The sequence below is a fragment of the Astyanax mexicanus genome, chromosome 17 (assembly GCF_023375975.1).
Source record: "Astyanax mexicanus isolate ESR-SI-001 chromosome 17, AstMex3_surface, whole genome shotgun sequence".
In the NCBI taxonomy this organism is placed as follows: domain Eukaryota; kingdom Metazoa; phylum Chordata; class Actinopteri; order Characiformes; family Acestrorhamphidae; genus Astyanax; species Astyanax mexicanus.
In genome coordinates, this window is record NC_064424.1 from 40765388 (window position 1) to 40788217 (window position 22830).

Here is a 22830-nt window from a genome sequence, read left to right on the forward strand (position 1 = left end):
GATGAAGCTGCTGGGCCATGGAAACCCACTGCATTAAGCTCTCTACACTCTAATGTTCTTGAGCTAATCTGAGGACCACATGAAATTTGGATGACTGTAGTGATTGGAATATTATGTAGCATGAAAATTTCATGACTGGACAGTTGGCATCCCATCACGGTACCACGCTTGAATTATTTCACTAATGTGGGTGAAAGCATGCCTAGGAGCTTGGTTTTGTACACCTGTGGCCATGGAAGTGATTGGAACAGCTGAATTAATCATTTGGATGGGTGAGTAAATACTTTTGGCAATATAAAAAAGACATTTTGGTGTTGCCGCATGGTCCAGCAGTCTAAAGTGCTGCCACCATTATTGGGAGATTGCTTGGGTTCAAAACCTGATCATGCAGCTTGCCATCAGCTGCCAGAGCCCTAAGAGAGCACAGTTGGCCTTGCTCTTACTGATTGGAACACCTGAATTCAATAATTTGAATGGGCGAGTAAATACTTTTTCAGTGTATTCTTCTGTAGTGTAGAAGTGCTGGGTTAAGGGTACCTGTGTGTGGGTTGCTGCCTGTGATGCTGTAGGAGAACTGTAGGGTGCAGCTCGGGCCAGAAGGCCCCAGCAGAGGAGTCCGAGTCTGGGCTTCAGTCAGCTGCTGACCAGGGGCACCGGTCACATACAAAAACACCTCTGACAACACAAACACAGACACACACAACTAAAACATTTAAACAATACTGTGGCAACACAAGCATCAAACTAATACAAAAATATATATAAAACTATACTCACTCTATACACACTGCAACAATGCAAAAAATATACTCTGGATTGCAGCACAATCTGGCATTACATCTCAGCCAGATATGTAAATGACAGCAGGTGATTTCCGATTTGACACTGGGTCTTGCCACAAGAGGGCATAAAAAAAGGATTCTCCCACAGCTCTATAAAAAGGCTCTTGGTGACTAATTTTACTGTACTTCTTGGTGAAAGATTGTTAAATCGAAAAAGACATTTTGCTATGATCGGGATATTGCTGGTTTTAATCCCGATCATGCAGCTTGGTATCAGCTGCCGGAGTCCTGAGAGAGAAAACTTGTTCTCTCTAGTGTTTAGATGTCGGACTTACTACTAGGGCGATGTCGATCAGCACATTTTGCAGTGGAGTTGTGAATGAGAAACCTGGACTGCCACACATTAGAATGGCACTGTCTTTAGCAATGAATCCAGATTCTGTTGGGGATCTGACAATAATTGAGTTTGAGTAAGAAGGCCTCCATCACACCAGAGGGCACCATCACATACGACAATCAGTCACCCCTAGTAGTGACACGAGGAACACCAACAGCTCAGCAATATGTGCAGGACATCCTACAGCCACATGTGTTGCCTCTAATAATTTAAAGGACCAGCTGGGACGCCAGCTTTGGAAACCAACAAGTGAGCAGGATTTACAGGATTTCCAGACAAAACATCTGTGGGCAAATACACCTCAGTGCCCAACCATATTTCTCCTGAGGTGCCAAACAGGGTACTTCAGTGTACAGGAGCCTCCTTCAATTTTACAGTTTCCCCAATAAATGTAGACTTTATCTCTATTGGAAGCACTTATTTCATCATTACATTCACACATATAAAGCTTCATTCCATTCCAACAAACAATTTCTTAGTACATTATGCATTTTTCAATAAATATATAGTTATAGGAGAGCTGAGTGAGCAACTGTAAGGTTGTGAGCTCAAACTTTTCAATACAATATATAATATGTATTTTGTTAAGTGTTAAAATATTTGAATTTCCAAACCTTTGGGGAGAAGAGTCAATATTTAAAATGTAGACTCGCACTCACCTGTAGAAATATCATTGGGTTCACTGTTGAGCTTCCAACCTTGGCTTCCTATGCTCATATCTGTCCAGCCTGTACTTCCCTGCTCATAGGAAAAGTCCCCTATGGGCATCACAAAACATATTTACATATATTTAAGACATTTTTGTAATATCATAGACATTACAGTTAAACGTAACAAAAATCATATAGTGTAAATGACTTCATTCAATATGATTTCATTATTTAATACTCACCACATTGTGATTCATCTTCTCCATCTGTGCAGTCCCTTAAAAAGTCACAGATCTTGCTATCCTCTGTGCAGGGGTGTTTGGGTGGTTTGGGGAAAGTCGGCCTTGGCATCGATTCTAAAAGCACAGATATTGAGACAAGCTTGATGTATAAGACAAGTGGAATATCACCATATAACAAACAATTAGTGCACACATTCAGGGTTTTAGAGTTTTACAGTGAAATTACATTATTTCAGGAATAAACAGATATTGTTTGAGTAAACTGCTTGGTTATTGTATTAATATTGTATGTCAGTTAACCAGGCCCCAATTTATATGATAAAAAAAAACAAGACTGGGGGTGGGACAATATACATATTGTATTGATCGTATTATATTGTTTATATAGTGGCATCAAATGTCAATATTTTTATTGAAACATAGGTGCTCTAAACTCCTTAACACTCGCCCCCTAATTTAACTCACTGAAGCTAGTGCTTCATTATTCTACATGGTGTACACATGCAGTGAAGTTTTGGTTGTTAAATAAAACTGATAATAAATCCATAATTCCTGGTATTTGTTTATTTAGGAGTATTTTATCCTTTTTAGTAACACAGAAGCTGTGGAGTATCATAGAGAATGGTCTTGGAAAATATTGAGTTTTGCAGAATCTAAGTATATGATATTATGTAATAGTGTTAATGTGAATGTTATAATGTTATAGTGACCAACCCCTAGTGATTTCCACCTCTGAAAATGCTATGGTAAGATTTAATGGCAGTATAAGCTAATAGTACAGTCAAGGTTCGAGTAGCATATTCCCATAAGATACTATAGATAGAGGACTGTGGCATTAAATAGGACCAGTGTTAGGGACTTTTATCAATAACAAGATATATCTCACCTCTTTATAGGTTCATACGATACATTTTTCTATATTTAATTGTCCATTTTGTGTTTAACTTTCAGAAATAACCTCTACGCCAAGGGGAGTCCAACGTCAATTCTTTTTTCCTTTGGTTTGATTACAGACTGATTCAATTCAAGCTTCCGGCGCTCAGAGGGAGAAAAACTGGCCCTGCTCCCTCCGGGTGGGTAGATGGCGCTCTCTCCTCACATCACTACTAGGATGATGTCCGCAGCACAGGGCGTCTGTGAGCTGATGTATCGGAACGCTTTCCTCCAAGCGTGCTGGCTGCTCGGCATTGCTGCATTATCAGCAGCTCAAAGAGAAGCGGTGGCTGACTTCACATGTATCAGAGGAAGCATGTGCTGGTCTTCACCCTCCTGGTGTGTTGGGGCATTACTAGTGATAGTGAGAGTCCTAATGAGTGGGTTGGGTAATTGGCCGTGTGAATTGGGGAAAAAACGGCTACTTCGGTTATGACCCAAAATTCCCAAACATGCATAAAGTCTAGTCTAGCACTGTACTGCATTTTACATTTTCTACTAAAACAAAAATATAAACTACAACAGGGTTTAATCTCTGTCTGGGAAAGTTACCCTTGTTTTACACAATATTTCGTCATAGAGCCACACGGGCAAGTGAAAAAAAAATCACAAAAAAAAAGCAAAAACAGATTACTTATCAAAGTAAAATTATATTTACAAATATTCAGTTTATAAATCTCTTGTTACTGACAATAGTCCTTTTGTTTACACAAAAGGGTTTCCTGGTTATGGATTCTGCTTTTTAATTTCATTTGCCCCTATTTTGACTAGTAGTTTACCATTAGATAAGCGACATTCAGGGGAGAGCCAGATGTCATCAACAGCAATGCCTCCATATGCCTGGTCTCTAATAGCAGCAACAAACATTATCTGCAGGAAAACAAGAAACAAAATAAAGATAAAATAAAACTTTTATGAAAACACACTGCATTTTAATAACTTGTAATTAAAATTATAAACCTACCAACATGCATTGTTCAGTTTATAATCTTAAAAATGCTATATTAGTATAAAATGACAGATGTATTGAACTGACATTTTTACTGTGTTTCTATAAGACCTTTTATTATATCTATGTTAATTTTTTAAAATTTTGTTTGAAATGTCAGTAATATATATATATATATATATATATATATATATATATATATATATATATATATATATATATATATATATATGTTATTAAACACTTACGTACGGAGAAGAAGTGCAATTACACCATAAAAAAAAATAATCACAACAATATTCTAATTACGATCATTTTTTTTATAGTTTCAATAATATATTTATATTTATAAAAGTTTTACAGTACCAGCCAAACGTTTTGGACACACCTTCTCATGGTAATGTTTAATTTTTTTTTCCTACATTGTAAATAAGTACTGAAGTCATTCAGACTATGAAGGAACACATAAAGAATCATGTAGTAACTTAAAAAAAAGTGTTAAACAAACCAAAATACTCTGTGAAGCATTTAGGTGCTCTTATCTGGGGAGCTGTTAACTTGTGTTTTTTTAAAGCTGGTAACTCTAAAGAAATTATCAAGTACAACAGAGGAATCTCTTGCTCTTCCTCTCCTGGAGCGGTTCTGATGAGAGCCAGTTTCATCATAATGTTTTTGATGGTCAGATTGACTGACCTTCACTTCTTAAAGTAATTTCTTCTTTATTTAGTTGAGTAGTTCTTGCCATAATATGGATTAAGAACATTACTCAAATAGAGCTTTTCACTGTATTCCTGTTACTCTACCTCTTCACACCTTCACAACTGATGCACTCAAACACATTAAGAGAAAAGAAATTCAAGTATTTAACTCTTGATGAGTTCAGCACAGCTGTTAACTGAAATCCTGAATTCCAGGTGACTCTATCTCATAAAGCTGACTGAGAAAATCCAGCCAAGATGTGCAAAACTGTCTCTATCTATGCAAGAGGTGCTACTTTGCAGAATCTAAAATATAAAACATATTCTGGTTTGTTACACACTTTTTTGTTTACTAAATAATTTCAGAAAAAAGTAAAATAATGGAAAACCACTGAATTTAGGGTGTGTCCAAGGTTTTGACTGGTACTGTATACTAATTTATTCCACATTCAAATAATAAGCAAGTACCTGAAATGTGCTGTTGACGACAAATTCAACTTCGGCCTTCACCCACAAATCACCCAGTGATCCTCCTCGCTGCCACACTGGGTAGATTTCTTTTTCTGCCACCAGAACTGACAGCCCCCCAGACACACCGCCAAACTGGTGTGAGTACATCACCATCTGCCAACAAAAACACCAGCTGCTGAGTATTGTACAGAGAGGGATATTCTCTACATGCCATTCTTTGAGTGGCAGCTGCCACTGTTGGGCCTTTGAGCATATGATAAATTCCCTTTTGTTTCTCACAAAAATATGATTCAAAATTAAAAACTATTAGGTAACACACTGCAGCACACCAGATACCCACAATATTTTTTGAAAATACAGCTCTGGAAAAAAACACTTCAGTTTTCAGTTTCGCAGGTATATGTTTGAGTAAAATTAACATTGTTGTTATTCTATAAACTACAGACACCATTTCTCAAAAATTCCAAATAAAAATATTGTCATTTAGAGCATTTATTTGCATAAAATGACAAAGGGCTGACATAACAAAAGAAGATGCAGAGCTTTCAGACCTCAAATAATGCAAATGAAACAAGTTCTAATTCATTTAAGTTTTAAGAGTTCAGAAATCAATATTTGGTGGAAAAACGCTGGTTTTTAATCACAGTTTTCATGTATCTTGGCATGTTCTCCTCCACGAGTCTTACACACTGCTTTTGGATAGCTTTATGCCTTTACTGCTGGTGCAAGAATTCAAGCAGTTCAGTTTGGTTTAATGGCTTATAATCAGCCATCTTTCTCTTGATTATATTCCAGAGGTTTTCAATTTGGTAAAATCAAAGAAACACATCATTTTTAAATGGTCTCATTTTTTTTCCAGAGGTGTATTATCTAGTATTTTAAGTTAAATGTAGAATTATAGGTTTCTATATGTTTGTGTTTGTCTAGCTGGGAACATGTGAGAAACTTTCTATAATTCATTCATAATGATCCTACAGGCTTACCTTCCTGTTACCTTTCGAAATATATTGCAACAACTTTTTAAAAGTGTTTTTATAATGTTCTCTGTTAGCTGGAGTTTATAGGCCAACAAGAGGTTGGACAATAGTTCAATAAAATCAAAATAAATTTCATAAAAAATGCAATTCATAAAGAAAATAACGTAGCATGTGAGAACAGAACTTACACGACAAGGGTGCGTGCTATTGGTTTGTTCCAGACGAGGGCTTTGAAAAGACGCCCAATCGCTATTCATCACAGCCGGCTTGGTGACATACAGGAAGTGACCTGCAGATAAAAATGAAGTAATATTTTGGCATTAAATAACCTAAAAAGTTGCAAACAATTCCAAAACAAATTTAAGTCATCTGGCTGCAGTGTGCCGTACCTAAAGCAGAATTGTTGGTGTGGTCTCTTCCAGGTCCTCTTAGAGGCTCTGATGTGGTAACGTTCATCTGATTGGTCCTTATCCATTTCAGTGATGAAAATGATCCTAAGGTCCACCCACACAGGTCAGTCTCAAAGTCACAGCTCAAGTACTGACCTGTAATCAGAATCCAGGCGATCATGGGAGATGTCAAAAACCACAGTAAATCATGTAAGACATGCATAATACCTTATAATGACTGTAATAAGCCTGTATAATTGCTCATAAGTACTTACAGCGACATTCATAACACATTATAAACTACAAGTATAAGGGTTTATAAAGAAACGCTGTATAATGCCTTATAATATCTGTTCATAAGAACATTGTACAATGTAGTGATGTAATGCATTATAACACAGATTTGTTATATTTTGGTATAATGCATTATAATATGCAGCTATGATTTCTCAAATTAGGCTTTTATAAAAGTGTTTATAAAACATTATAAAGCCTTATATACAGTCATTACTGATTTTAAGTGAAGTGAGTTTGCATATGCATTTTAAACGTGAAGTAATTTTTATCATGCCTCACTGTAATGTCTCATAGAGCATTATGAGTGCTCTTTACTGTCTTTAAGTGAAGTGTGTTTTCAAATGCCTTTTCAAATGCCTACAGTGAGGCATAATAACATTTACTTGTTTAAAAACACGTTTAAAACACACTTCACTTAAAGCCAAAATTTCGTTTCTAAATTATTTTCTCTGATTTTGCTTTTTATAGGTATATGTTTGAGTAAAATAAATTGTGGTTTTATTTTATAAACTATGGACAACATTTCTCCCAAATTCCAAATAAACATACTGTCATCTATTTGCAGAAAACGAGAAATGGCTGAAATGAGAAAAAAGATGCAGAGCTTTCAGACCTCAAACAATGCAAAGAAAACAAGTTCAGAAATGGAACGGTGGAATAGTGGAATAACCTTGGTTTTTAATCACAGTTTTCATACATCTTGGCATGTTCTCCTTCACTGGTCGTACATACTGCTTTTGGATACATACTGAACTTTATGCCTTTACTCCTGGTGCAAGAATTCAAGCAGTTCAGCTTGTGATCATGCATCTTCCTCTTGATTATATTCCAGAGGTTTTAAATTTGGTAAACATAAAAAAATAAAAAATACAATAAAAAAAACCTAATCATTTTTAGTGGTCTCTTATTTTATTCCAGAGCTGTATAGACCCCCTGAAATAGCACTGACAGCCGAGCACTCACCACAGTTCAGTTCATCAGTTACATCTCCACAGTCGTCAGTCCCGTCACATACAGCGCGCTGCTCCACACAGCCTCCCCGTTCACAGTTCAGATCGTCTGCCCAACACACTCCACTCCCTGAAGAAACTGAGAGACATATCACACACACACACACACCTCAAACTCAAGCTCAAGGCACCACTTTAAAAGCCATAATAGCAGTAGTGGCAGTAACCCTGCTGAAAATCCAGCTCAGATCAGGTTTTACTGCTAACTTTCCAGCTAAAAGAGAATGTTGTAAGAGCATTTAGCAATGTTTAAAAAAACGGGAATGGTCTAAAACTCCTGCATCCTCGTCCTGATTTACCTGGTAGAGCACAGTCCAGGAACTCCAGCTGATCGATGGCTATGTCTCCCCGCCTCCCCTCTTCCCGGTGTGAGTGAAGCTCTATTTGGAAGGGACCAGGGATGCGACCCAAGAAGATGGTGGCCTCTCTCCATGCACGAATGCTTGTGCTCTCCGGCCTCCACACCACCGCATGCTGCCCATCAAGCTGCTGCACTGATGCCCAGAGAAAGCTGTCTCCTAGGCCTGTATAACCTGGAACATGTAGTTTATAATAAGCAGTGTACATGACTGTGACAAAACAGAAAGTCTGTTTAATTAACAACATGCATATTTTTAATTATTTATTTCTAATGTATTTAATTTTCTCCCTAATGTTTAAGTCCAATTATCCAATTACTATTAATATGAACTCCACCTATCCCCAGCAATCCCCTCAACTAGAATGGTCAGTACTGTAACAGTAATGTTAAGTCTACCTAAGAACCTCTAAGAGCTAGTATACGTGTATTTTTAAGACTATAAGGCGCACTGGATTATATCCACACTATCAATGTAGGTCTATTTTCTGGTCTATTTTCATACATACATCTAAAGGCACACTGGATTATAAGGCGCATTATGCGACACTAGCAAGGAACAGGGGTGTCACTATGACTTAACTAAGTTAAGTAAAGCTAAGCTAAGCTAAGTAACCAAAACTGTAATTCTTCAAAAAAAAAAACATTCTGTTTTAGAGTCAAACGAGTGCTGGATGTAAATCTACACAGATTTCTCTCATGAAAAAGTTTATTTTAGTAAGTAAAGCACTTCCATTTATTTGCAGTAACTCCTGTATAATGCAGAACTTAAGCAGAGTGGCTTTACTGCTTCTTACAACCTGACTGGTAAAATTCATAAGGTGCACCAGATTATAATGCGTTCTGTTACACAAAAATGTGCATGAGCAGCCTGATATACTGATTTCTGGGATAATATACATAATTTGTGGGCATCAGGGAGACACTGTCAATGTATGTGAGAATCCTGTGACTGATCATCTAAAGGCAATACTTGCAGTGCAGCCACACAAGATCAGGCTCCTATTAATGAGGAGAGACTAAAATTTCTTATTCATTTTTGCACTATAAGGCGCACCTAAAATCCTTTAATTTTCTCAAAAACCATCAGTGCACCTGATAATCCATTTAGATTTTTTTTAGAATTCTGATTTTGTTTAAATTTTTACCAGTCAGTTTGTAAGGAGCATTAAAGCCACTCCCCTGAAGTGCAGCATTATGAAGGCATTTCAGTGAAGTTTCTCTAGCACTCGCTCGTTTTGTTGCCCAAAAATGTGCACCAGCTGCCTAATATACTGATTTCTGGGATAATATACATGATTTGTGGGCATCAGGGAGACACTGTCAATGTACGTGAGAATCCCGAGACTCGTGGCTTAAGTTTGCTTTGAAACGTGTGCCACACAATGTAATTGCTGTAATTATGTAAAATAAAATAAAATGTTATTCAAGAGTCTCAATTATTAAAATATGATTTATCTGATTTTGTTATTAATAGGTATATGTTTAAATAAAATGAACAGTGTTGTTTTATTCTATAAAGAACTATAAAGAACATCTCCCAAATTCCAAATAAAAATAGGGTCATTTAGAGCATTAATTTGCAGAAAATGAGAAATGGCTGAAATAACAAAAAAGATGCAGAGGTTTCAGACCTCAAATAACACAAAGAAAACAAGTTCATATTCATATTCAAATTCAGAAATCAATATTTAGTGGAATAACCCTGTTTTTCATGCATCTTGGCATGTTCTCCTCCACAAGTCTTACACACTGCTTTTGGATAAATTTATGCTGCTTTACTCCTGGTGCAAAAAATCAAGCAGTTCAGTTTGGTTTGATGGCTTGGGATCATTCATCTTCCTCTTGATTAAATTCCAGAGGTCTCTTATTTTTTTTTAGAGAGCTGTACATACAGTTACAGGACACTCTTTTATTTCAGAAATGAAATATGGCTGCATATCTATGAATATTAATATAATTTAAGTGAATCAACTTCATGGGTGTGTGTGTGTGTGTGTGCATGCGTGTGCATGTGTACCTGAGTCCCATATAAAGTAGTATAGATGAAGGCGACAGGTGTGGGCGGACTGGCTGATCACAGGAGATGTCAGGACAGCAGCTCTTAGAGAATCTGCTTTCACCTCTGTCACCCCCATGAACCAGCCTAAACACATCAACATACAGATGAACAGATGAATCACACACTCATGTTACGATTACTCCACAAATTCCCAGTTACAACAGAAAAAAACATTAGCTATAAAGGGACCATATTCCATGTTTTTCCATGTTTTTACATTCTCAAAATCCCACATGATGGGGTAGCTCACTGCTAGGTAGTGGTGTTATTGTCACACCTTAGCCTGTGTCTGTCCTGTGTTTTTCCTCCTTTTGGTTCTCTGTGCTCCTGCCATCTGTTTTCCTGTATTGTGTTCATAGCCATGTGCTTTTTTGAGCACATGGCATTGTTTTGTTATTGTTCTGCCTCCACCCTAGCCCCGCCCTAGCACCGCCCTAACCATTAGGGATTTCACCTTGTGCTATGTTTGTAACCCCGCCCCCTTATTATCCTGGCCCAGGTGTTCCTCACTCTCCCTGTGCATATAAGCCCCTCTGTTTCAGTGTTCAGTGTTGGGGTGGAGTCTTTTGTGTGATACCTTGCTGTGTATGTGTCAGGTTGGCTTTTGGTTCTAGTATTACTGTTTTCTTAGTTTTTGATTATTCTTAAATCCTCTCTTTGTTATTTTAGTTATTGCAGTCTTGTATTTTTGTCTTGCGTTTACCCGTGTTGGTTTTCTGTTTGTTTTCAGTGTAGCTTTGGTTTAAGTTTGTTTGTTTGTTAGTTTATTAGTTTGTTTATTTAATAAATATGTATTTGTATATATATTCTGCTATTACGTTCATCCCTCTTCATTCGTGACTTATCTACTGCACCACACACCACAGTACCTGCACTCACTCCAGAAAGCTGAGCTTATTACAGTACTCTTGCTCTAGTTCTATCACAGTGTGGCTATATTAGGCATTAGTTATTATTATACTGATGGAAATGGAAGTTGGAGTCTCACATAAAAAAAAAAAAGTGGGGTTAAGTGGCAAATTTTAAGTAAAGATGACTTAAAATAAGGTGAACAAAACGATTGATTGCGATTGATTAAGATCTTTGTTCCAAGATAAGCAAAAGAATCTTGCACTTATGATGTTTAGAAGTGAAAATATTTACTTAAAATGAGTTAATTTTACTTGCTAAGATTTTTTTGTGGTGTATCTTGTCCCATGCTGAGATTGATAACTGTACAGAAATTAATAAAAGATTTACAGTATTAAAAAAAAACAGTGGTGAATGTATCTATCTACCTGTAGACGTGCCGATAGTATAGTCGGAGGTCGGTCCACTGCTGGGTAGCTGAGCTCCTCTCTGTCGCCTCTCCCACTGATAACCAGCATAAGTCGATCTGTCTGTCCAGCCACACATTCCAGCATCCTCAAAATCACACACAAACTCCATCCCCCGATAACCTGTTACCCCACGACAGGGCATACACACGAACAGAGAAACAGAGCACGTTTAAACTCCACAGAACCACCCGACACATCATTTCATATCAGATCTGAGAAGCGTTCATCTCTTACCACAGTCCTGCTCATCACTGCAGTCTGTACAGTCGCACACAAAATCACACCTCAGCGCCTCACACGCTCTGTTCTCTAGAGCCACCGCTACAAATGAAGAAATTAATCAGAGATAAATATAAAACAGAGGCTTCAATTAAATCAAAATGATCAGGAGTTTCATTTCAGTTTCATCATTTTAGGATACTTTTTTCAAGGGGATGTCTCTGAAAAATATTAAAACTCTTGTATCTGGACTGCAATTGAAAAAACAGGAGGACCAGTGAATTTTTAGGCTTTCTCGGTCATATGACATCGCGTTCAGTAGCTCCTCCGTTTCCACTCGCTGTTGTGTTTACATGGATCTCTGTGAAAATGCACGCCCAATGTGTAATCACGGTGCGCGGCAGTGGACAAAAAGCTATTTTATAAACCTGAGGTGATGAAACTCAGAGCTGTGGATTCGGACGGGATTAAACTTACCAGACGACCACAAAGGTTAGCAAAAAAAAAAAAACAGTAGTTAATTCAGCCTGTAATTTTCTCAGAGGACGTCTTAGAAAAACACATCCATGGTAAATCCGGATGGGAATACAATCACAGAGGAACATTAATTAAATAGTTACTAAGTTGCTAAGAAAGATAGCCAAGAATGTGGTAAAGTGAGCAACACTAAACACTTTACCAGTTAATATAAGTAATTGGAGAAACTAGAGCCAGAAAAAATTTACATTATATCAAAGATTACCACTGGATTTTTTATCTTTTCGCAATTCGCAGTTACACATTGTTGTGTGTTGTCAAATCATACGTTTATTTAAACCATTTCAGCAACATTCTCTAATTGCTACCAGAACACTAAACTAAATTACATGATTGACATTCTGTATATCTCCCGTACATATACATACACATACATGTACATAGTTGTACAGTAATAGGTGTAGGGGAAATGTTAATTATTAGGTGCATCACGATTCAAACGTGAATGGTTCTGAATCAATACACAAATGCCAAAAATCGATTGTGACCTACCACCATACGGTACTGGCACATATTTTGAACTATTATTGTCATTTTAAGCATTTGAGAAATGGCTGAAATATCAAAAAAGATGCAGAACTTTCAGACCTCAAATAATTCAACAAAAACTAGTTCATATTCATAAAGTCTTAAGAGATCAGAAATTTATATTTGGTGGAATAACCCTTGTTTTTAATCACAGTTTTCATGCATCTTGGCATCATGTTCTCCTCCACCAGTCTTACACACTGCTTTTGGATAACTTTTGGAGGCAGTTCTGCTTGCATTGATGGCTTGTGATCATCCATCTTCCTCTTGATTATATTCCAGGGGTTTTCAATTTGGTAAAATCAAAGAAACTCATCATTTTAAGGGATCTCTTATTTTTTTCCAGAGCTGTATATATATTGCACATATTCCCCAGATATTGAAGAACTACTATTGTAGACAGAATCACAGTCATATTTTAGTGTCTCTTGAGTGTACAACCTACTGACTTTCTTTGTGTCTGGAATGTATCCAGTTGGGCTGTTTAAAAGTTCATATCACCAACAGCTGGGCAAACTCCAGTCAAAGTTTGCTGATAGAAGAAGAGCTTATATCAGTGGAGCTCAGTCTAATTAGGTCAGGATGACTTACAGTAAGGCAGTAAATCATGAGATTTATGTACTGCATTATGAGACATTCCTCAGGTTAAAGCAACAGTCCACTGTCTTTTCAGAATGAATATATATTAAACATTGCAGGGATGGTCATACAATAGAACCTACTAATCTAACCAGCACAGCACCATCCATTTGTTATCAAACCCCAGAACCTACTAATCTAACCAGCACAGCACCATCCATCTGTTATCAAACCCCAGAACCTACTAATCTAACCAGCACAGCACCATCCATCTGTTATCAAACCCCAGAACCTACTAATCTAACCAGCACAGCTTCATCCATCTGATATCAAACCCCAGAACCTACTAATCTAACCAGTACAGCACCATCCATCTGTTATTAAACCCCAGAACCTACTAATCTAACGAGCACAGCGCCATCCATCTGTTATTAAACCCCAGAACCTACTAATCTAACCAGTACAGCACCATCCATCTGTTATTAAACCCCAGAACCTACTAATCTAACCAGCACAGCACCATCCATCTGTTATCAAACCCCAGAACCTACTAATGTAACCAGCACAGCACCATCCATCTGTTTTTAAACGCAATTTATGTGACAAATGAGAAAAACAAATTAAGACTTTACTTATGCAACCACAGTAGGATGCAGTTAAGTGACATTTTAATCCAAATGGCCCAACACATATTTTAGACCAAGGTTCCCAGCTTCTGCTCTCTAAACCAGGGGTCTCAAACTTATACCCTGTGGGCCAATTGCGGCCCGCTACTTGAAGTCAAATTTTAATGTTTTAATTTTTACTGTGTCTGCCTAATATATATCTGGTGTTTTTTTCAATGTAAGAAGGAAATGCATGACAGAACATAAATATGGGTCGATTTAGAGTTTGCAATAATTTTATAATTTTATGTTCGTAAATGGTATTGAAGAAGCTTTAGTCAATTGGTGGAGGGACATTGGCTATACTTATATTGTCTGATCTTTAACTTGGTCATCCTCATATTTTAAATAATTTTCATATTGAGTTTTGCCTCGTGGGCTTCCAAACTCTTTGATTCAGATCAGAAAACAGTTAGCATTGCAAGTTAGCCATTAGTTATTACAGCTAAACTGCCATTTTGGGCTTCATAATAAAAGCCCCAACTTTTCTTTTATTACATAGCGACATATTTCAGCTATTAATGTAAAAATGTATTAGAGTGTAGTTACACTTCACTTTAAGACGTATTTGAGTGGTCTAGAATTTTCTGAAAATAAACTCTGGTATGTGTCAGCCTCTTCTATCATAGTTTTGTAATGTTTAGGTGAATAAAGAAGCAGCTCTAATGAACTGATCTGATGACTGTCTTATGTTCATTTCAGGGAGCTTTAAGTCTATTTCAATTATTTATTCATTTACTCATCAGATACATTAAACTAAATTACTGTTTTAATTACTTTGATGAATGTTATTTATTTCAATTAGTTTAGATTAATTAATCGCAGAGCATGTAATTATTTTGAATTAATCTTCTACTTGGACGGATCTCCCTGTTAACTCACCTTGGTGAATAATCAGCAGCAGAGCCAGGAGCTGAATGCAAGCCTCCTTCATCCTGTACAGACGGTATGGTTATGTGTGTGTGTGTGTGTGTGTGTGTGTGCTCTTCAGACCACCTTCTTCACACAGATAACAATTGGACTTGATACCCTTAAGTACACAGCTGCATTGGTTGTCCTGCTATAAAACTGCTATAAATCTCCAACTAAAATACACCAGTGACTGTTCACTGCTTGAGCAATATACAGACTTACAGCATAACTATCACTGTCTCAGAGTTGCAGCTGAGGGCTGATTTACACTGAGATAAGAGTGAAGGCATGTGGAGCTAAGCCTGCCACAATAACCAACCTTTTGGGTGATACATTATCATTAATAAGAAAAATAATACCATGATGAGGCCTGTCACGATATATATTGTCCCAAAAATAATTGCAACATGACACAATGACACTAAGACATTAAAAATACAATACCACAATTATTAATACTTATTAATACTATTTAATATTAATAAAACAAACATTATTACTGTAATTTTAAGGCCAGGTAATTCCAATCAAATAGCGACAAGCAATATCATAAATAGGCCTGACCAACTCTACTTCTTCACAACTTTACAACTGATGCTCTCAAACACATTAAAAGGGAAAGAAATTCAAGTCATTTACTTGCTGTAAATTGAAAGTAATTCCAGGTGAATCTAAAATATAAAACATATTCTTTTAATTGTTGAACACGTTTTAATTTACTAAATAATTTTATATGTTTTTCTTCATAGTTTGGATGACTTTAATATTAATCTACAATGCAGACAAATGGACCTTGAATTTAATGTGTGCTCAAACTGATCCTGCTTTGTCCAGTGAATAATTGCAATAAACAATATTACTTTAATTTTAAGATTTTTCATTTATCTAAAAAAATTACAATGCAGTACCATAATTAGGCATATCAGGATAATCCATTGTTTGGACGATATACTATACAAAAAATAACTGCGATAAATTATATTACGGTCATTTAAATAATATTTAATTCCACTGATATGATGATATTGCACTACCATAATTAGGCCTCCCATGAGCCAATTGTTAGACAATATAATGTCCCAGAAATAACTACAATAAACATTGTGTCAATTCAGACCTTTTCATTCTCCTAAAATAATAATAAAATACGATAATTAGGTTTTCAAAAAGTAGCCAAATTTTGGACTACAAATAACTGTACTGTCCCACAACATATTCTCCCACAAATAACTGTAATAAACAATATTATTGTCTATAAACGTCTATTACATGCCCATGCAATTAAGATAATGCAATACCATAATTAGGCCCATCACAATTACCCATTGTCCAGACAATATATTGTCCCCCAAAATACTGCGATAAACTATATTATGGTCATTTTAAGTTTATTTCCTTCAAATGATTTAATGATAATGCAATACCATAATTAGGCCTCACGTGATAAAGATTTTTTGATGACATATTGCCCCAAAAATAAATGTAATAAGCATTAAAATTGTCATTTTAAGATAATTTTATGCACATTAAATAATGTTAATGCACTACCATAGTCCGGCATTTCATAATAACCAATATTTTGAACGATATACTGTGGCAGAAATAGTTGTAATAAATTATATCACGGTCATTTAACCCTTGTGTGGTGTTCATATTTTTGTTACTCGTTTACTTTGATCCTTGTATTTAATTCAGCAAAATTAAGCAATTTTACATTAAAATGCTTTACACATGCTTGCTTCACCTAAATTGCAAGCAATATAAAAAACAGCTTACATGGTTAATATTTGCCCTTTACCTTTCTTATGTTACATTTCTTTCAAAAAGCGCTACTCTTTTTTTTATTAGTTTTTTAATAAAATGTAAAAGAAAATGAATTAAACTCAAGATATGAGTAGAAAATTTGTTTAGTTTCAAATTTACAAATGAAGCAATGTTTATTAGCCCTTGGCCAAACATACTGTATGTAATATAAATGGTGGGGGGGGGGGGGGGGCAATGCCAATGAAAAAATATTTTTTTAGTATCATTTGATGAAAAATGAAAACGGGTCCCACAGACTCGAACACCACACAAGGGTTAAAGACCAATTTATTCCTCCAAAATAATAATAATGCAGTCTAATACCCACAGCCATGATAAGTAGTTTTGTAGATAATATATTGCCCCAGAAATAATTGCAATAAACCATAGTATTGTCCTTAAAAAAAAAAACAGTTTTGTTACAGTGATTAAATTATTAAATCACATAATAATGCATAAAAACATCACATAATTTAAGGTGCCCTAATATGATAAAAAATTACTAATGTAGAAACCAATATTAAATCATGTTTATTGAAAGGATAGCAACTCTATACACTGGATTGTTACTGATACAAAGTTAACCTTAGTTCAGATATAAAATGGCTCTAATGAATATGATAAGACTTCCTGCATAACATGCTGACAGAACGGATATATAAACCATTAAGTTCAGTTTGCAACTTCCTTAGGTTTACAACCTCCGCACCACCATCATTTACGATTCCTTAAAGTAATCGTTTTATCGTTAAGCACCACTTTGCAAGTCGGTGTGTAGTCCCTGCAGTTTACCAACTACAGACCATTGAAGAACAGGGTGAAAGGAGTTAAAGAACTACAAAGTGTCCTATATGCTCAGTGGAGTTATTTCCTGGCCCATTAATGTATAAAGGGTCCATCAAAATGTATTTGTTTAGGATGACATGTAAAACAGTGCACTCAGCCGGTTGCCCATAGATAAATAAGACTCAAATGTTTGGTTTGACTAAAACACAATATCAATGGTGAGTTGCTCTGTATAATTTTTAATATTTTGTTTTGGGTCTAATATGGGACCCTACAGTGTGCAATGAATTAGCACTTTACTACAGGATTAGCCATTTAGCATCTTCCTTACATTGTAAGATCACTTTATAAAATAAACCAAGTTGTTATTGTTATCACTGTCAAAATGAAAAGGCAGTTAAGCTGTAAACGAAAAACAGCATATCAGTTTTTGTTTTTTAAACTGGCATGAATGGAACAATAGAAATGCATAGGCTTCCATGAAAAAAACATAAAGAATTTCCCCTTTCCTCTAAAAAGTTACCATTTTGGAGATACAAGGTTTTTGCGTAACAGCGACAATATAAATAAGAGTGTCAATAAGCTTCAGAATGAATTTAGCTGGCGATGATGAGAAACTGGTTCCATCCATCCTGTGTGGTGTAAACGTGGTGTTAGGTCTTCTCTGCTCCTTTTTAGGTTGAGAACAGCTCTGTGTTTGTGAAGAACAGCTGATTTCATACAGAACAGTTTCTCCATGGGCTGGCCAGGATGGTAATACCCATCATAATGCCCATCAGTAGCCTTCATTTGCCCAGGTAATCTCGTAGTCTGGGTATCGCACCTGCAGCTTTTCTGTAGAAACTGCATGATTCGCTTGTCCAAAACCCTGAGAAAACAGAGACAGGTCAGTTCAGTTCAGTTCAGTTCAGTTCAGTTCAGTTAGCAGATCATCTACGTTCTGTGGGACAGAATATTCAAGAAACGACATTGCTGTGTAATAAGGGTAATGTGAGAAAGAAAGAAAAAAAAAAGACCAACTGTGTGTTTGCTGATATGGATAAGTTTATTTTACATGTGTTTTTATATCTTTTATAGGTGCTAATCAAAGATTAGACACTTCTTCCGGATCCAGTTACTTTTCCGGATTCAGTTTACTATTCATTACTATGTGCAATAAAACTCTTTAGACATTACTGCTCTAGTGCTCTACTACGTGCAATAGCTAAATTCACCATGTGTAACAATCTGTTTATTTTTCACAATATGTGCAATATTAACACTTATTTATTATTGCTTATTTTCAATTTATTTACTGTCAGTCTGTGTGAAATAACATTGATCACTGCTCAATACATACGTACATTTGTAGACTCTTTTTGATGTTAGTGCTGTTGGTGACAGAGGCTTCTATTTTTATCAAGAGAGTAAAATTCTCAAAACTGAAGGGCAAATTACCATTTTAAAAGCATACTTGCCAAAAGCTTGTTCAAATTGTTCTGGCTACTGTGCCTGGCTAAGTTTCACACGACTTTTAGCCTGCTTTTAACCCCGATATGCAGTTGTGGTAAGTCTGTGCAAATTTGCATTGTACTTCAGTCACAAAATTAAACAAAAACACACAGTAGGCAATATAAAAAGTAATTACAGCCTTTTTTCACATTGTATTCTAGTATTCTGCTCCTTCATATAACGTAAGCAATAATTGCAGCAGCTGGAGTTGCCAATGCTGCACCATTTGAGTTGCTGAGTGTTTTGTTCCTCCAGCTCTTTATGTAATGTGCAGAGACCATGCTGAGCACGCCTCCCAACCCAACATTTTCCCCAACAACATTTTTATGGGGTTTTTTTTCTGCACAAAAAGCAGCACAACCAAAGACTGCAGCTCATGCAGCTCCATGCTGGCATCTGAATCTTCTAGGTAGCATAAGTCACGCGCATGGTGGCGCGTGTGGTAATGGAATCTGGTGGTGTAGTGTGTAGATTTTATAAAAATATTTAAAATAACAGTGGTGTAGTGTATTATGTCCAGTCTGTTTATAATCTACTCCCACTTTTAAAGTTGTGTAAAGCAGCCAAGGCTTTATAGCAAAAGCTTGATAAGTTTGATAAGTCAACTCTCAGTTGGGAGTTAATTCTCCTCTTCTTCATCATAAAAGGTTGCATTTTTTTTTGCAATTCCTGAACACAGCAATGAGATGTGCAGAACTATTCTGGATGCGTTTTACTGTGAGATCAGGCTGTAATTTAAAAATTAGCCTTTGTCTCCTAATATACATATCCATATATGGAATTCCTGAATCTCAAAATTACAAATGCACTGGAAGAATCTCTTAAAAATGTACTGGACTTTGGTGGCAAAACTTTACATCTACCATGTGGTTGCAGTAACAGAAAAAAAGCAGGAAGAGAAAGAGAAAAACAGATTCTAACTAATGGGTAGATAGTAGTGTCATCTACAGATATAAATCCCTTTATAAATTACTCTAAATGCACATCATCAAATTTAATTGAATCTTTTTATCATATGGCCACCCATAACCCTAACATCTGGGTTTATACTAGAGAACACAACCCATAAGAACCTAATTGACTTGCAGTGATTTTATTGCCATCCGGATTTAAGAGTTCAATAGTTTAATTCAAGAGGAGATGTGTAAAAAATTTATTACAGGATTCACCACGATAAACCAAGCAGAGTTTAAAGCAGTAAAATTAGTCCAGTCTAACTGAATTTAATGCAGACCTAAACAAATCACAGTGTTTTTGTGACATCATCATTACCGTTTACTGGTGTCTGTTGAAACTTATTCAATCACCAAACAAGCTAATACTGTAATCAATGAGAACTGGGGAGTTTTTACTTACCATAGAGTAGCCATAGACATGGATCTTCTTCTCTGCACTGTTATGTTTGATCCTTCCACCTCCTATACACTCACAGTCCACACCACCTGTTCTCTCCAGATCTCCAGAAACCTTATCATAGATATCAGCTAAAGAGAACATATGGAGAATTTAGTTTATAAGCAACAATAAAAACAGAGAGATCCATCCACTTCACATAATATGCATATGCCACTGATATAATCATGATATTAGTGCTAATTAATGAATAATTTAGTAGTCGACTAAGCTGACAAATATTTGTTCAATTTGAACTGGAGAGAGCGTTTAAAGGCAGTTGTTTCTGCAAAAGGGGGCTCTACTAAATAATGATGTCATTTTTCTGTTGGGGCCAAATTTATGCACCTGCCTATTTTTGTTTAAATAATTATTGCACAGTTTCTGTAAATCCTATGAACTCAATTTGACTTCTCAAATATCACAGTGTTCGCCTGCTATATGATATATGTATTTAACTGAAACTGCTGATCCGCACAACCAATGATTTATAAAGAAAAATCATGAAAATGTAGATGGGGTGATGGAAAGCAGAGATATGTTAAGAGTTTAATGAGCTGTTCTCTACACCACTTGATAACTATTTTTTTTTTGTTTTGAAAAGCTTTTAGGAACCTCAGCCCTGATGAATTAATATTATTATTATAGTTCTGAATTATGTGTGTTATAATAGCTACTACCACCTACACTGTGAGAGATGTTTAATAAACTGTATGAAATTAAATTAAGAATAAATACCGTGATACTCCGCCCAGCTGTAGCCGCGCACTATATCCACATAATCTTCACTTTCTTTACTGTGAACTCGAATCAGCACGTATTTAAACACGCCGTTCGGGTCAATATCAGCCTCTGGGATTTTACCGAGCTGTTCAGCAGTCATGATTAAAACAGAGCAGATATAAACACACACACGGCGATACACACTCTCACACACAGCCACACTGCCCTCATACAGCAGCCGCTCTCTCTTCACGGCGGCGCGGGGAGACCGGGGGGAGTTAGCGCCGCTTACCGGAGCGGAGCTGCTCCAGGCCTGATTCACACACACTAACATACAGCGCTTCAAATATTATATGCAGACCACAAGTTACAGTCTAGATGGAAACAGGGGTCCACGAGCACATAGTGGATTTTTTTTGCCACCTGTTTTTTCTTAATCTTTGAAGTGTCTATTTTAAGGTTCTGACAGGTAACAGGATGAAAAAATGTCCCATGACATTTATTTTTAACCCTTTAATGCATCTATGCTAATTCTGAACCGGAAAACAATATGAAGAAAATTGCATAGCTCCTTGAGTTAACAACCTATACAGACAAATGAGCACACTTTCCCATACAATTCTGGGCCAACGAATTTAACCGAATGGTAATTTTTAAGTTTTTTACACATTTTGACTTGATTTTGGGACAAAAATATAAAAATGTAAAAAATGTAAATTTGCCTGTATGTTTTCACATATGTGCATTAAATAAAAACATCTTGGGGTTTTTCTTAATCCTTAAAGTGTCTTCTTTAAGATTCTGTCAAGTAACAGGACAAAAAATGTCCTGTGGGGCTTATTTTTAACCCTTTACTACACCTATTCCAATTTCGAACCTGAAAAAAATATTAATTAATTGGCATAGCTCCTTGAGTTAACAACCTATACAGACAAATGAGCACACTTTTCCATACAATTCTGGACCAAGGAAATTAATGGAATGGTTATTTTTAATTTTTTTTTACACATTTTAACTGAATTCTGGGACAAAAATATCAAAAATTAGCAGAAAATGTTAATTTGCCTGTATGTTTTCACATTATACTAAATTCCTGCGCACTAAATAAAAACATCTTGAGATTTTGAAAATGTCCTGTGGGGCTTATTTTTTACTTTTTACTACATCTATCCCAATGCCGAACCTGAAAAATAATTAAGAAATTGGCATAGCTCCTTCATTTAAAACACTATACAGACAAATGAGCACACTTTTCCATACAATTCTGGGCCAAGGAATTCAATAAAATGGTTAAGTTTTTGACACATTTTGACTTAATTCTGGAACAAAGAGATTAAAAAAAATAGCAGAAAATGTTAAGGTCGCCTGTAGGTTTTTACATTATACTAAAATCCTGTGTACTGGATAAAAACATTCTGAGATTTTTCTTAATCCTTGAAGTGTCTACTTTAATATTCTGACACGTAACAGGACAAAAAATGTCCTGTGGGGCTTATTTTTAACCCTTTACTACACCTATCTCAAATCCGAACCTAAAAAAATATGTAGAAATTGGCATAGCTCCTTAAGTTAAAACCTATACAGTCAAAGTAGTTTTTGACACATTTTGACTTAATTCTGGGACAAAAAGACAAAAAAATAGCAGAAAATTTTATGGTCGC

General features: G+C 36.0%; 2 protein-coding genes across 3 annotated transcripts in view; both read right to left on the bottom strand.

Moving 5' to 3' along the window:
• Positions 1–15039, bottom strand: part of mamdc4 (MAM domain containing 4) — a 173389-nt gene extending 158350 nt beyond the window's left edge. For both annotated transcript variants that reach the window (XR_007425094.1, XM_022676509.2), the window contains exons 1-13: positions 14945–15039; positions 11769–11855; positions 11493–11654; positions 10174–10299; positions 8095–8328; positions 7749–7874; positions 6489–6644; positions 6288–6388; positions 5120–5275; positions 3784–3874; positions 2072–2185; positions 1839–1937; positions 538–675 (exon numbers count right to left, since the gene is read on the bottom strand). Coding sequence is in view for 1 of the 2 variants with exons in the window: in XM_022676509.2 (XP_022532230.2) it covers positions 538–675; positions 1839–1937; positions 2072–2185; positions 3784–3874; positions 5120–5275; positions 6288–6388; positions 6489–6644; positions 7749–7874; positions 8095–8328; positions 10174–10299; positions 11493–11654; positions 11769–11855; positions 14945–14996 (1642 nt within the window). In the remaining variant the exon portion in view is untranslated. The remainder of the gene's footprint in view (positions 1–537; positions 676–1838; positions 1938–2071; positions 2186–3783; positions 3875–5119; positions 5276–6287; positions 6389–6488; positions 6645–7748; positions 7875–8094; positions 8329–10173; positions 10300–11492; positions 11655–11768; positions 11856–14944) is intronic.
• A 2743-nt stretch (positions 15040–17782) lies between these two features.
• phpt1 (phosphohistidine phosphatase 1) lies at positions 17783–21431 on the bottom strand. Its single transcript, XM_015604966.3, has 3 exons — positions 21185–21431; positions 20411–20538; positions 17783–18431 (listed from the first exon to the last, which is right to left on the bottom strand). The coding sequence occupies exons 1-3, from the start codon at positions 21327–21329 to the stop codon at positions 18339–18341; spliced, it is 366 nt and encodes a 121-aa protein (XP_015460452.2). The 5' UTR covers positions 21330–21431; the 3' UTR covers positions 17783–18338.
• Positions 21432–22830: the final 1399 nt, after the last annotated feature.

What these genes read in the sequence shown, in the direction of transcription:
- phpt1 (XM_015604966.3), bottom strand. Translation starts at nt 21,329, where the DNA reads ATGACTGCTGAACAGCTCGGTAAAATCCCAGAGGCTGATATTGACCCG. An exon ending in CAGCTGGGCGGAGTATCACG is followed by an intron (nt 20,539 to 21,184) that starts GTATTTATTCTT and finishes TGTTCTCTTTAG; the next exon opens with CTGATATCTATGATAAGGTT. An exon ending in ATGTCTATGGCTACTCTATG is followed by an intron (nt 18,432 to 20,410) that starts GTAAGTAAAAAC and finishes CTGTTTTCTCAG; the next exon opens with GGTTTTGGACAAGCGAATCA.